We start from the raw sequence: 14,440 nt of genomic DNA on the forward strand, positions 1-14,440 counted from the left end.
TTCTACTATAAGGACACATGCACACGAATGTTCACTGCAGAACTGTTTACAATAGTAAAGACCTGGAACCAACCCAAATGCCCATCGATGATAGACTGGACAGGGAAAATGTGGCACATATACACCATGGAATATTATGCAGCCATCAAAAACAATGAGTTCGTGTCTTTGTAGGGACTTAGATGAACCTGGAAACCATCATTCTCAGCAAACTGACACAAGAACAGAAAAACACCACATGTTCTCACTCATAGGCGGGTGTTGAACAGTGAGAACACATGGACACAGGGAGGGGAGCATTACACACTGGGGTCTGTTGGGGGGAAATAGGGGAGGGACAGCGGGGTTGGGGAGTTGGGGAGAGAGAGCATGGGGAGAAATGCCAGATATAGGTGAAGGGGAGGAAGGCAGCAAATCATGCTGCCACGTGTGTACCTATGCAACAATCTTGCATGTTCTTCACATGTACCCCAAAACCTAAAATGCAATTTAAAAAAAGAAAAAAAATGTTTTTAGTGACAGCGTTAGTGATCACAATGTATTTTTCTGAGGTTCTCATTGTCATTGTTAACGATGTTGTCATTGTTAACGATATTGTCATATTTTTTTTTTACCTCTCGGGTGTTCAGAACTTGACAAGGAAGAAGAAAAAAAACAGAGTTATCTGATTTTATGTAGAGTGCCATACATTCCACTAGTGGAGTACTCCTGAATTTGCCTCTTTGACCACGTAATCTGATGTACATATTATTAGTAAACTATAGAAATGTAAACACATAATGAGGCTTTTCTTCGTTCTTTAGGAAGACTATGACCGTCTGAGGCCTTTATCTTACCCAATGACCGACGTCTTCCTTATATGCTTCTCGGTGGTAAATCCAGCCTCATTTCAAAATGTGAAAGAGGAGTGGGTACCGGAACTTAAGGAATACGCACCAAATGTACCCTTTTTATTAATAGGAACTCAGGTATGTCTGATTTGATTTTCTGCATTTTACAATAAGCTCTTTGCCTATATTAAGGGTTGCTCTCAGACAAATGGTCCCAAGGTTGAGCAAATGATATAAGTGTTTAATCTCAGCTGCTAGTTAATGAGTTCTCTCATATTTTTGGAAAAAAATTGTACCAAAAGAAAGCAATTATATTCCTGGTTTTTAAAAATTGAGTTCTTTTGTTTAATCTTTTTTTAGTATGTGGGGATTAAGTGGGATTACATGCTTTTTCTTTAAAGATTTGTAATATTTTGGGACATTATTGACCTTTCTTAATTAGATTGATCTCCGAGATGACCCCAAAACTTTAGCAAGACTGAATGATATGAAAGAAAAACCTATATGTGTGGAACAAGGACAGAAACTAGCAAAAGAGGTAATGGAACACTTAGAGAATTTAAGCATGAACGTAAAAGAAGCTAAGATAACAGTAGAAGCTAACATTTATTGTGCATTTACTGTATGCCAGGCACTGTGCTGAGTGCTTTACATGCATTATCTCATTTAATCCTTGCATGAACTCAGTGAGGTAGGTCTGTTTCCCCTGTTATACACAAGAGAGAGTAGAGGCTTGGAGATGTCAGATAATTAGCCCAAGACCCTGCAGGTAGTAAATGGCAGAGTTGGGTTTCAGTCCAAAGCCTGACTCCAGGGCATAGGCTCTTATACCTGTGCTACATTGCCAATGGTATTTTCCTAAAAAGTCACATATAGAGGAAAGCATCAGAAATACGTGTCACTACTTTCAGCCCTTCTTCATTACTTAACCATGTGCAGTGTGCCAAATCAGCTGTCTTGACTCACTGAGTTAGGTAGTGGAGCCACATAGGATGGCAGTTTAAATTTGTGGTTAAAACCAAAAAAATGATGACTAGGTTTGAAAAGAAATGTATTGAAATTTCTCCAATCTTTTTATGAAAAAAGGATAGAAAGTACTAAAATTCTAAAAAAACATATGACAGTGGTAGCTTATCTTCCTTCTTGCCCCAATGCTAGGTTTACTTTTTTCCCCATTTGGTCTTAACATTATTGGATTCTGTTTTTTAAATGTTGTGGTTGCAATATGACTTTTGTGGAAACAGAAACTATATATGGTCTTTTAAAATGTACTATCAGGAAGCAAAAGAAAGCAAGAAAACTTTCTGAAGGACAGTTTTTCCTAAAGCAAAAGATAAATGACTTTACTAACAAATCACTTCAGAAATGCCATGCATTCAATTTTGTAATCTTGGGGAGAGAGGGAATTTCTAAATGTCATAAAGATAAAAGTCATAAATGAAAATAATGATTTAACTGCATAAAAACTTAATACCACATCAGATGGCAGAAATAAAATGAAAAGTCATATAACCTGAGATGGATGACAGGAAAATGGGTTACCATCCTTAGTATACAGGAACCCCTTGCATATTAATTAATCAGAAGACACAGATCCCAATAGAAAAATGGACTAACAATGAAAAATTCACCCCAAAGTGCAGATTGCCATTGAAGATAGGAAATATGTTCATACTTATTAGTAGTCAAATATAAGCTCAATTTGAACCTGTAAGATTGGCAAAAAATGAGAAATTAATTATAATACCCCCTGTTCCAAGGGTATAGTAAATAGGACACTCTGTTGTACTATTGGTCATTGAGTCAAAACATTCTTGACAATATGCAAAATCCTTAAAATCATGGACAGTTTTGATCAAGCAGTTCCATATGTAAGAATTTATCCTAAGCAAATCATTAGGATGTTGGTCAAAGGGTACAGTGTTTAGTTAGACAGGATGAATATGTTTTTTGAGATATACTGCGTAGCATGGTAACTACAGATAATAATGGTGGTGCTGGGTACAGTGGCTCACACCTGTAATCCCAGCATTGGAAGGCCAAGGTGGGAGGATCATTTGAGCTCAGGAATTTGAGACCAGCCTGGGCAACATGGTGAAACCCCATCTCTACTCTACCAAAAAAAAAAAAAATTAGATGGTCCTGGTGGCAAGAGGATCACTTGAGCCCAGGAGGTGGAAGTTCCAGTGAGCCAAGATAATGTCATTGCACTCCAGCCTGGATGACAGAGTGAGATCCTGTCTCAAGAAAAAAAATAAATAATAAAAGAGAAAAGAAAAAAAATAATGGGGGACTACGTATTTCAAAATTGCTAAAAAAATTAAATGTTCTCATCACACAAAATGATAAATATTTGAGGTGATAGATATGTTAATCAGGTTGATTTAATCATTTCACTTGTGTGTGTATGTATATAGAAAACATTGCCTGGTACCTCATAAATATATACAATTATACTTTGTCCATTTAAAATATTTAATAAATTATTAGGGATGTGCGTAAAGAGATAGCTACAAAGACGCTGACTTGTTTATAATGGCAAAAATTCCCCGCATCTAGTAAACTTCACACTAAAGTATCTGTTCACATTTATTATGTAGTTAAAGGGAATAAAGTAGTTGCACAACAGTATGATCCTGTTTCTAGACCCATCAGCATTTGGCACAGTTGCACCCTTCTTGAAACTTTCTTCACTTGGCCTCTCTTGGTTTTTCTCCCCTCTCATTGGCCTCTGCTCCATCTCTTCATCTCCTTGGTCCCTGGTTGGAGGGCCCCACAGATGAGCACTGAGCTTCATGGATGTGGCTTCCTCTACAGCCACACTCCCTAGGCCTAAATGATCTTCTCTCAGTTGTGCGGCTTGAACAGTCTGCAACTGTAGATTCCTAGATTTCCATCTCCAGCCTGGACCTCTTTCCTAAATTCTCAATTTGGTTATTCAGCTGTTTACTCAACAAGTCCATCTAGGTGGCTGAGTATCTCAAAATTAACATGTCTAAAATATGATTCCTAATGTTACCCTCCAAGCTTGTCCTCCCTTTTGACCAGTTAGTCAGGTCAAAAGCCTTCAGCTGGATGCAGTGACTCACACCTGTAATCCCAAAACTTTGGGAGGCCAAGGCGGCGGATAATTTAGGTCAGGAGTTTGAGACCAGCCTGACCAACATGGAAACCCCATCTCTACTAAAAATACAAAATTAGTCGGGCGTGGTGGTGCACGCCTGTAATCCCAGCTACTTGGGAGGCTGAGGCAGGAGAATCGCTTGAACCCAGGAGGCAGAGGTTGCAGTGAGCTAAGATCTTGCCATTGCACCCCGGCCTGGGCAACAAGAGTGAAACTCTGTCTCAAAAAAAAAAGGCCCTGAAATCATACTTGACCTTGCTCTTTCTCACATACCACACTGTCTAGCTCTTCAGCACAACATACCTTCAGAACATATCCAGAATCCAGACACTTTTTTCTGCCTTTTCCTCTGTCACCTGATTCAGGCCGCCTCCATCTCTGGCCTGCTTTACTGGAATAGCTTGCAACTCACCTTTCTGCTTCTGTCTGTGCCCCATGATCGTCTGTTCTCAACACAGCAGCCAGGGTAAGTCTTAAAAATGTAGGCCCAATCATGTCACTGCTCTGCTCAGAATCCTCCAGTGGGCCCCCAGCTCAGACTAAAGGCCAGAGTCCACACTGTGGCCTACAAGTCCCTATTCCCTCTGCCTTACTCATTGTTCCCCAGGCCTGCTGGTCTCCTTGCTGTTCCAAGTTCTACTTGAGAACCTCTGTATTTTTGCTGCTCCCTCTGCTTGGAATGTTATTCCCTATAGCCATCATTCATTCTTTCACTCTTTTCAGGTCTCTGCTCAAATAGCACTTCCTCAGTGTGATACTGTTCCTTGACTTCTCCAGGCAAGCTTCTGCATCAGGACCTACCTCCCTGGAGCTCTTCCCCTAGGTATCCCTCACTGCTCAAACTTCCCCATTGAGAAGCTTCCCTCAACCACCACTACCAGTCCTCAGCACTCCCCACCTCCCTCACTCTGCTTTTCCCCACAGCATTTGCCACCATCTGCTCTGTCTTCCCTCTGGCAGGCCTCTCAGCCAGATGTCAGCACATGTGGGCGCCACATAGCAGGGACTCTGCTCTTTTGTTCAGTTCATTGACATATCCCCAGGACCTAAACAGTGCTTGGCATATAGTAGATACCCAGGAAATAAGTGATGAATGAAATAATTTTTAATAGAAAGTCTGGAAGGACATATACTAGTATTTTAAAATCCCCTCTGGGGATCATGAACATAGATGATGAATATATTCTTTTTGCATAGCTGTATTTTATACTTTTCTTTATAATGATGTATTTATGTCATGCCAATTATATAAACATGATTTTATATATTTGTGTTTTCTTTTCTCCCTCCCAGATAGGAGCATGCTGCTATGTGGAATGTTCAGCTTTAACCCAGAAGGGATTGAAGACTGTTTTTGATGAGGCTATCATAGCCATTTTAACTCCAAAGAAACACACTGTAAAAAAAAGAATAGGATCAAGATGTATAAACTGTTGTTTAATTACGTGAGAAACATCTTCAGTGGCCAAGGAAACTATTTCTCTCAGAAAGCATATGAAATGCTACCCAGACCTTTTATAGCTAATGAAGCAGTTCAAAACTTGAAAGAAAACAAAACCTGTCCTTAGAATTCTATAAAGTTTATTAAGAATGTTCCTTAAAGGTCTAAGAAGCAGTAAACAGCATCTGAAGCCACAATCTATTATAAATACTTTATTTCAACTAGAAGGTACAATCTCTCAGGGGTTTCATAGTTTAAAAAGCTACAATCACATCATGTTGTAACTACATAAAAAACAGTGCTGTAAATGGAACTGCTTGGCTTTGACCATACACATTTCTGCACAGCCCTTACGGAATCTGCACAAAGAAATATCTCCCTTTGCTCCAGTTAATTGTTCTTGTATGTAAGTTGCTTTCTATTCCAGTATATCCAGAGTGGTGAAATAACAAGGCCAGACACGTAGCCAAAGGTCGCTCCAAGCGTACAGGAGATGGGCCATACCTGAGGAGAGAATGTATGAGATCAAAAAAGAACAAATGTTTTATTATTACTTGAGCACAAGTGTAACCTAAATATTTCTATATTAAAGCTTAATGTGCTTTCTTAAAGAATGCCAAAAGTGTAATAAGGTCATAATTGCATTTATCATGAACACTAAAAATGTACACAATTAGTTAATGTGCATTAAACTGTAACAAGGCTTCTGGCAATTGTAGATTTAGTTTGATGCTCCCCCAAAGTGCATGAGACACATGCTAAAATTACAAATTAAAATTTTGGGTCAGACTTTGCCATAATGCTGGATTCAATTTAGCTCTCTGAACTAGTTAGTAATTTTTTTTTTTAAATTCCCACATTGGCTGTGTACATCAAATGAAATGAGAAGTGTGTATGCTGACCAAACCACAAGGAACTTTAAGTTGCGTTAAGGAGGAAAGACCTAGAATCCAAGCATGTTACATGAAAATTATAACAGAGCAGCTGCTTCCACCTTTGAGATATAAATGTTGGAACCACAGCAGAAGTTATAGAATGACAACTTACATACACACCTAGAATAGTAAGTTAAACACAATACCAGCTTCCAGAGACCCATTTTCTCCAGCCTCACTCTGCTTAAGTGAGGTAATTAATGTTGATTTATTTCATCTACAAGCAGTGCATGTGTTAGTCCCTAAGTGAAAAGCTCTGCTTAAAAAAAAAAAGTTGGAGAAAAATTTCCATGTTCTTCTGTGAAGCTTATTTGGTACACTGGAGCCATTTCTAATCTTTCTCTGGGGGAACAGGCCATAGAACTGTGTTAGAGGTGACCCATCTTAATTGCTAGTTCTATTACCTAATTCAGCTTCCTTGTTTGGTCTGCTGTGGATCTGCCTTATTGAAAATGCCATGCATAAGATAATGGTGTTAGACAAAGCTTCATTGTGAACAACCTAGCAGTTTAGAGAAAATCTCATCTATACATTTTTTTCTAGCCTTTCCTACATTTAAACTTGCTGTTGCCTAAATTATGATTTTTTTAAATGTCTTTGGTGGACTTCTGTTCATTCACATGACTTGAGCTTACAGCTATGTCTACCGCACAGATTGGGTAATGGAACACTAAACTTTTATACTTGAAAATGACAGCCTTAAATGCTCATATCAGTCACAAATCTAGGATGTACTGTCTTGTTGTATGTGAGCTTTGTAGAGATTTTTAAAAATATAAGCATCACCTTCCCATTGAAGAGTTGAGAGAGTCTACTGGATGACTGGTCAGGAACTTTCTCTCAGAATCGGACATTTGGATGTCTTCTTTCTTCCAAGAAATGGTGGTTCACATTAAGTATCATGGCCTTATGTATGCTCAAATGGAATCTTATGTAACTTTCTTATTTAATTTTGGTCTGCTATTTTTAGATAAAATTGAAAGGAATTGTATAAATCAATTAACATATTAGCTAAGTTGTCCAACACATGGTATAAAGGAGTTACAACAGTAAACTATTATACATTTCCAACTTGCCTTTGGGGATTTATGAGGATTTTTTGGGGGGAGGGGGTCAAATTCATCTCTCTGAAACCCTTCACACTTGGTTTACTAGCCATTCAAAGTTAAAGTCTAGAATTTGTCCTGCTCTAACAGAAATGGATTAGGAATTTGTCAACACAAACCGATGTCACCTGTTTCTTGACTGGGCGTTCGTTTCCTCATTATAAATGTGGGAGGTAGAACAGAGATTCCAACGTCTCTTCCATTTATGAAAACTCTTAGGATTCTCTTCTTTCTTGTTCACAATAATCATTTGTTGGACATTACCTTTTCAGTTTCAGTCTCAAGATGGCAAAAATCATGTATTTAGATTATCAGAACTCTAAACAAAGATGACAGTCTCATCTGAACCTGAGGTGCCTTAAGTACTCTACTGACCTTGATGGGGTTTGGAGTTCTCCATTGCTTATCAAGAGCTTTTTAATTGCTTTGGTTCTTTAGTATTTCTTTTTGCAAAAATCCTTCCTGCCACTTTAACTAAAAACCAAAGATTTGTTTTCTATTCATAAGCAGCCTATAGAAAAATTACCTTATTTTCAGAAGCATGTCTTCATTAAAAGCTTGTTTCAATAGAAATTCAGACTAATCACTGAAATGACTATTTCAAACTAGTGAAATATGTGGGAAATAAAATGCTTCAAAAATACTTTATTGACATAAATTTTGCTAGTGAATACAAATACATTGCCTCAAATAAGGCCATGTATGAATTAACTTACAAGAAATTTGTAGTTAATCACTTTTTGCATATAGAAAATCAGTTCTAAAATTCTTAAAAATAAATTTAGGGGCTACCTGAAATCTTATTTCTTTGCTTACACCCTTGTTTTATCTCCACAGGTACATTTTAGGTTAGCTCATGGTGAATTCTATTTACGATAAGTAGAGTTTGGATTCATGGGTTTTGTTATGAATTATCTTAGTTACTTTAGACACTGTTTCCATTTGTTTTTTAACTATTTAAAATACCAAATTAAATACCAGTTTGTTGGTTGTTGCTTTTAAATGATTGTTACTTTAACAGTGTCCCTTCCTAACACATGGGGTTACAAATAAAATATTATGCATAGTTTACTATCTACGGAAAACGCTGAACTTTTTACCTTAGTAGTTTTCATTTACTACCCTATGTAAACATTTGGGATAATACTCTTTCCTTTGTTTCTTTAGGCTAAGAGTCTACTAATCATTGGCAAAGTATGAGTCCCTATACTCTGTTAAAAAAAAAAAAAAAGCTTACTCTTAAAGTATAGGGAGAATAGTAATCCCTCATGAATCCCAGCTAGATTCCAATTTGGGTTACTAAATTGTATTTTAATCATTCTGTAATTTCAGTATGGCTCTTTATTCTCAAACACATACATACCACCACACACATTCTTTAAACAGCTGTCAAACCTCACCTCCAACAGAATGCCAAAAATGAAATATTGGTTAAAAAATTTTGTCTAATGAAGGGTTACGGCTTGGAACACTTGCCTATTCATGTTATGTAAATCAAGAAGTCCATGCCATCAGCAAATTAAAATGTTGGACTGGCTTTGAGGACTGTTAATGATGGGTCAGGCTTTGTACTTAAAAGAGTATCTGCTTGGCTTTCCTGAAATAAGCATTTGTTAATTTTAACACTGTCATTTTTTAAAACGGAATTTCTTTAAGGGCAGTTTTCATGATTTTTTAAGATCAAAATAGGTAAACAAAAGGAGGGAGGCTGCCCACTAAGAACTATTCCTCAAGCAATTTCCTACTAAATTTCTTCTGATTTTTATAAAAATTTTAAAACTACACTATGGCAACAGAATTCACTTGTCAATCCTAGCTTAATCATGTATTTTCATAATTAGACCCTAAGGTTTTCCTTTAAAACCATTTCCTTATGTCATACAGAAATGTTTCTATTCAAAATTCTTCGTGCCACAAATAGAATTTTTAAAAATGGTATATATTAAACAGATAATTCAGCTGCTCATCACTATAAAGATTTCTCCAAATTACGGTAATCTGGGATGGCTTTATATAATTATCTTATTTTGTTTAAAGAAAATAGAAAACTTAGAACAAACACATTCATGTAAAGGAAGTCATTCACATGTTTGCCACCAAAATGACAATCAAGTTTTTTATAAATTTAAATTTTTAGGCAGTAAACAGAAGAAACAACCTATGCTGTATAATCAAATATATTACAACTCAATTACCAATAAGAAAAAAAATCTAGTGGTACATCAGATGTTAAGTGACCTTGACCAGCTCATTTTAACATATGAGCCTCAGTTTCCCAGTCTACAAACCAGGGACAGAAGTACCTACTAAAAATGCAGGGCTAAAGTAATCTCTTAGAATTGGTCATAAAAGCTATAAAGTACATGATACTGGTATTCTGTATATTAAATGTTGTAACTTGAAAAAATTAAACTTAACACTAAGTATTTCTCTAGTCACAGACCAAGTAATAAGTAGAACTGTAATAACCGTAATAAGTAGAAAGGTAGTAAATAGAACAGGCAGTTTAGAACAAATAGTTCATGAGTAATGTTATACTGTGTGGTAGGAACTATTCCCTTACCCTTGCAAAGCAATCATCTTTAATACATGCTGTTCTTCACATGGAATGTCTGTTACAAGAGCAAACTCAAGAGCTGTACAACATACTGGCATTACGTTAGCCATCTGTAGCCTCACCTCAGAAGGAGGAATGATTCCCTGCTGCTAGCTGTCATTTTTCATAAATTTTAAGAAGCAAAATAAGGACACATAGTGGTTTTAAACTAATCATTTGTAGGCATTTGTGTTAATTTTTAAAGCCTCATATGAATTACTCCATTTGTTCAAAACTATTGAGCCCCTACCTTAACCCAGCAGTTAAAGGTGCAAACCAAGATTAGATTATTTAATTTTGGGTACATTTTAATATAAATTCTTAAAAATATGTGTTCCTAAAAAAAAATAAAAATTAAATATGTGTTCCAAATAAAAAAAAGTTACTTATAATTTTGGGGGAGATTTACTCTGTCACAGATAATGGGGAGAAACTGACCTATATGCAAGTCAGAACACCTAGAAACATTTAGAACAACTCACGGCCATTATGATTACTGTCTCTCTCTCCAGATGAAAAGGAAAATAAAACCCAGGCAGCTCATTCTCAATCTCATGAGCTACTTTTCAGTATGTTTGTTTTGTTGATTGTGCTTATCACATATTTGCATTTGCATGACTGTCAAGAGTTCATCTTTCAAAGCCTGCTGACCTTACTGATTATAAATAATCATTTATATTCTCAAAATTGGCCTTGAATAGTATGTTTTTCCAGATATTCCCAAAGTAAATGCTATTGTCTGATACAGGAATATATGCACAAATGAACCTAGTGATTGGGATACATTTCTGTAGTTAAAAACTGCACTGATCCATGTATACACTCTCCTGTGACTAAGAATACTATTTTAGTAAGAGTTATTTCTGGAGGGTTGTATCGTTTCTGGTCTGGAATTCTTGTCAAAATGACACTAAAAGGTCCTGGTCACAACTCATGCAAATGAGTTAACTTTGCCAGCATTATTCTCTCTCATGTGGAAGTCCTATAAGCAGAGCATTATCAACATCGTTACCCTACAATGAACACACCTTTTAAATCCAAAATTATTTCATGCCAGTTAAGTGTTAACACATTTTTCTCATGCTTGAACCATATAAACCATATTCATATAAATGAATATTTTATTTTGGCCTAAAACACAGTATAATCCCTCTGGTAATGGAAATACCAATTAACATCAAGACATGCAGCTCTTCAATCAATCAAATCCATAATCTTAGTTTTAATCTCCCTTCAGCATTTTGGAGTAATCCATGTAGTTATAATCCTATGATTTCCAGTTTCAATTTATAATTATCTGTGACTTCAGGAAATGAATACACATATTTCACAAGTATTAAGTTTTTAACCTGGTAAAACTGAAAAAACAAACAAAAAACCCCAAAGATTTTAAAATACAACAATGCTTCATTTATCTGGTGTCTGATTGGAGTAAGTACAAATATTTTAAAACAATTTTAAATTGTATCAAAGACAATCTCAGGTGACTAAAATTCAGAACTCCAAATTCAGTTATTTAAAATACTTTGTATCAATTTTGCTTTTTACCTTTGTAAGAAATAAGTATCCTAGAAGAGGTTTGATCATTTGGTTCAAATCTTTTTAAAGATTGTAGCACTGAGGGGATCGATCCAAGATGGCCATTTAGGAACAGCTCAGGATTGCAGCTCCCAGTGAAAGTGCAGAGGCTGAGTGGACGCTGCATTTTTATTGCCCACAGACTAGGAAATTCCCAGGCGGAGGATCCCCACGGGTCACCAGCGCGGCTGTTTCGGCCAGGGCTGCTGTGTCGGCCTGTGCAGCTGCTTTGTCAGCGGTGCAGCGGTTCTCCGTACAAAATACGCTGGTCCGGGTGCCCTTTTGGCTGGCGATCCGAGCCACGGGAAGTCACCCATTCATCTGTTTAAAAAGGGGACTGAACAGGGAACCAGGACAGTAGATTCTAGGGCAAAAAATGCACCAGGAATCTCAGTGCCACTGTTTAAGCCAGCGCAGTGAGTCCCCGCATGGGAAAACACACAGATCCTGGTGCCTCTTCAACAGGCGACCGAACACCAACTTAAAAAAAAAAAAAAAAGGCACTGAGGCAGGGAGCCAGGCGATCAGGCTCGGCTGGTCCCAATCCCACAAAAGAACAGCAATCAGAAACTCTCTGGATTGAGAATTCACAGCAAGCGCAGCTGAACCCGTGAGGGTCATGCTCTGTGGGAGAGGGGCCTCCGTCATTACCGAGGCACTTCACGACTACGGAGATAGTCAACCAATGCTGAGGCAGCCCGCTGTTGCCAAGGCAACCCGCCATTTCTGAGGCAGCCTGCCTTTACTGAGGCAACCCGCCATTACAGAGAGAGTCCACCAATACAGAGGTGGGCCACCATTGATTGCCAAGACAATTATAAGGACACACATATAAACAGGACTGCAGGGAAGTTCACCCAGCAGCAAAGCCTCTACAGGCAGACAGTGACTAGGCTGCCTCCTTGCTGGGCAGGGCAGCTCTGAAGGAAAAAAAAAAAAGAAGGCAGCAGCACAATGGAAACTCATAAATAAAGCCCTAAATCCCTCAGGCAGAGCACCTGGGAACAAAAAGCGGTTTATGAGTTCTGCTGCAGCAGACCTAAACGTACCTGCCCAGCGGCTCTGAATGAACAATGGAGCTCACAGCTCAGCATTTGAGCTCCTATAAAGAACAGACTGTCTCCTCAAGCAGCTCCCTGACCTCTATATATCCAAAGAAACACCTCATAAAGGAGAGATCAGACTGACATTTGGCGGGTATCCTTCTGGGACAAAGATAGCAGAAGAAGAAAACTGGTAGCAACCCTTACTGTTCTGCAGCTGCTGCAGGTGATCCCCAGGCAAGCAGGGCCTGGAGTGGACCTCAGCTGACCTACAGCAGAGGGGACAGACTATTAGAAGGAACACTAAGAAACAGAAATAACCTCATCATCAACAAACAGAATGTCCACTCAGAGACCAAATCTGAACTCCAGCAACTACAAAGACGACAGATGGATAAATCCATAAAGATGGGAAGAAACCAATGTAAAAAGGATGAAAACACCTGAAAACAGAACACCTCTCCTCCTACAAGGGATCACAACTCCTCACCAGCAAGGGAACAAGGTTGGATGGAGAACGAGTGCGATGAAATGACAGAATCAGACTTCAGAAGGTGGGTAGTAAGAAACTTCTGTGAACTTAAAGAACATGTTCTAACCCAATGTAAAGAAACTAAGAACCTTGAAAAAAGATTTGACGAAATGCTAACAAGAATGGACAAAATAGAAAGGAATATAACTGAACANAAGGCTCTGAGGCAGGGAGCCAGGCGATCAGGCTCGGCTGGTCCCATCCCCACAAAAGAACAGCAATCAGAAACTCTCTGGATTGAGAGTTTCACAGCAAGTGCAGCTTAACCCAGGACGGTCTAGCTCTGTGAAGGAGGGGCATCCACCATTACCAAGGCACTCCAATACTACGGAGGTACTCAGCCAATGCTGAGGCAGCCCGCCGTTGCCAAGGCAACCTGCCATTGCTGAGGCTGCCCGCCATTGCTGAGGCAACCCGCCATTACAGAGACAGTCCGCCAATATAGAGGTGGGCCACCATTGCCAAGGTAGTTCTAACTACACCCATATAAACAGGACTGCAGGGAAGCCCAATCGGCAGCTGGGCGGAGCCCATAGCAGCTCAGCAAAGCCTCTACAGGCAGACAGTGACTAGGCTGCTTCCTTGCTGGGCAGGGCAGCTCTGAAGGAAAAAAAAGAAGATAGCAGCACAACGGAAAGTCATAAATAAAGCCCTAAATCCCTGGGACAGAGCACCTGGGAACAAAAAGCGGTTTATGAGTTCTGCTGCAGCAGACCAAAACGTAACTGCCCAGCAGCTCTGAATGAACAACGGAGCCCACAGCTCAGCATTTGAGCTCCTATAAAGAACAGACTGTCTCCTCAAGCAGCTTGCTGACCCCTGTATATCCAAAGAGCCACCTCATAAAGGAGAGATCAGACTGACACTTGGCTGGTATCCTTCAGGGACAAAGATAGCAGAAGAAGAAAACTGGTAGCAACCCTTACTGTACTGCAGCTGCTGCAGGTGATCCCCAGGCAAACAGGGCCTAGGGTGGACCTCAGCAGACCTACAGCAGAGGGGCCAGTTAGAAGGAAAACTAAGAAACAGAAATAAGCTCATCATCAACACACAGAACGTCCACTCAGAGACCCAATCTGAAAGCCAGCAACTACAAAGACGACAGGCGGATAAATCCATAAAGATGGGAAGACACCAGCACAAAAAGGATGAAAACACCCGAAACCAGAATACCTCTCCTCCTATAAGGGAACTCCTCACCAACAAGGGAAAAAGGTTGGATGGAGAACAAGTGTGATGAAATGACAGAATCAGA

At 38.9% G+C, this 14,440-nt stretch overlaps 2 protein-coding genes across 6 annotated transcripts in view; one reads left to right on the forward strand and one right to left on the reverse strand.

The window, feature by feature from the left end:
* RHOQ (ras homolog family member Q) overlaps nt 1-8,507 on the forward strand; it is a 42,878-nt gene extending 34,371 nt beyond the window's left edge. For both annotated transcript variants that reach the window (XM_017512722.2, XM_037732867.1), the window contains 3 exons: nt 804-968; nt 1,273-1,368; nt 5,248-8,507. In XM_017512722.2, coding sequence (XP_017368211.1) covers nt 804-968; nt 1,273-1,368; nt 5,248-5,403 — 417 coding nt within the window. In that variant the 3' untranslated portion in view covers nt 5,404-8,507. The remainder of the gene's footprint in view (nt 1-803; nt 969-1,272; nt 1,369-5,247) is intronic.
* PIGF (phosphatidylinositol glycan anchor biosynthesis class F) overlaps nt 5,588-14,440 on the reverse strand; it is a 48,207-nt gene continuing 39,354 nt past the window's right edge. For 3 of the 4 annotated variants that reach the window (XM_017512724.2, XM_017512725.2, XM_017512726.2), the window contains one exon: nt 5,593-5,899. In XM_017512724.2, coding sequence (XP_017368213.1) covers nt 5,786-5,899 — 114 coding nt within the window. In that variant the 3' untranslated portion in view covers nt 5,593-5,785. Of the gene's footprint in view, nt 5,900-14,440 lie in introns of all 4 variants that reach the window. The other variant, XM_017512728.2, reaches the window with a different exon arrangement.

This window comes from Cebus imitator, unplaced genomic scaffold (genome assembly GCF_001604975.1).
Source record: "Cebus imitator isolate Cc_AM_T3 unplaced genomic scaffold, Cebus_imitator-1.0 Scaffold476, whole genome shotgun sequence".
NCBI lineage: Eukaryota > Metazoa > Chordata > Mammalia > Primates > Cebidae > Cebus > Cebus imitator.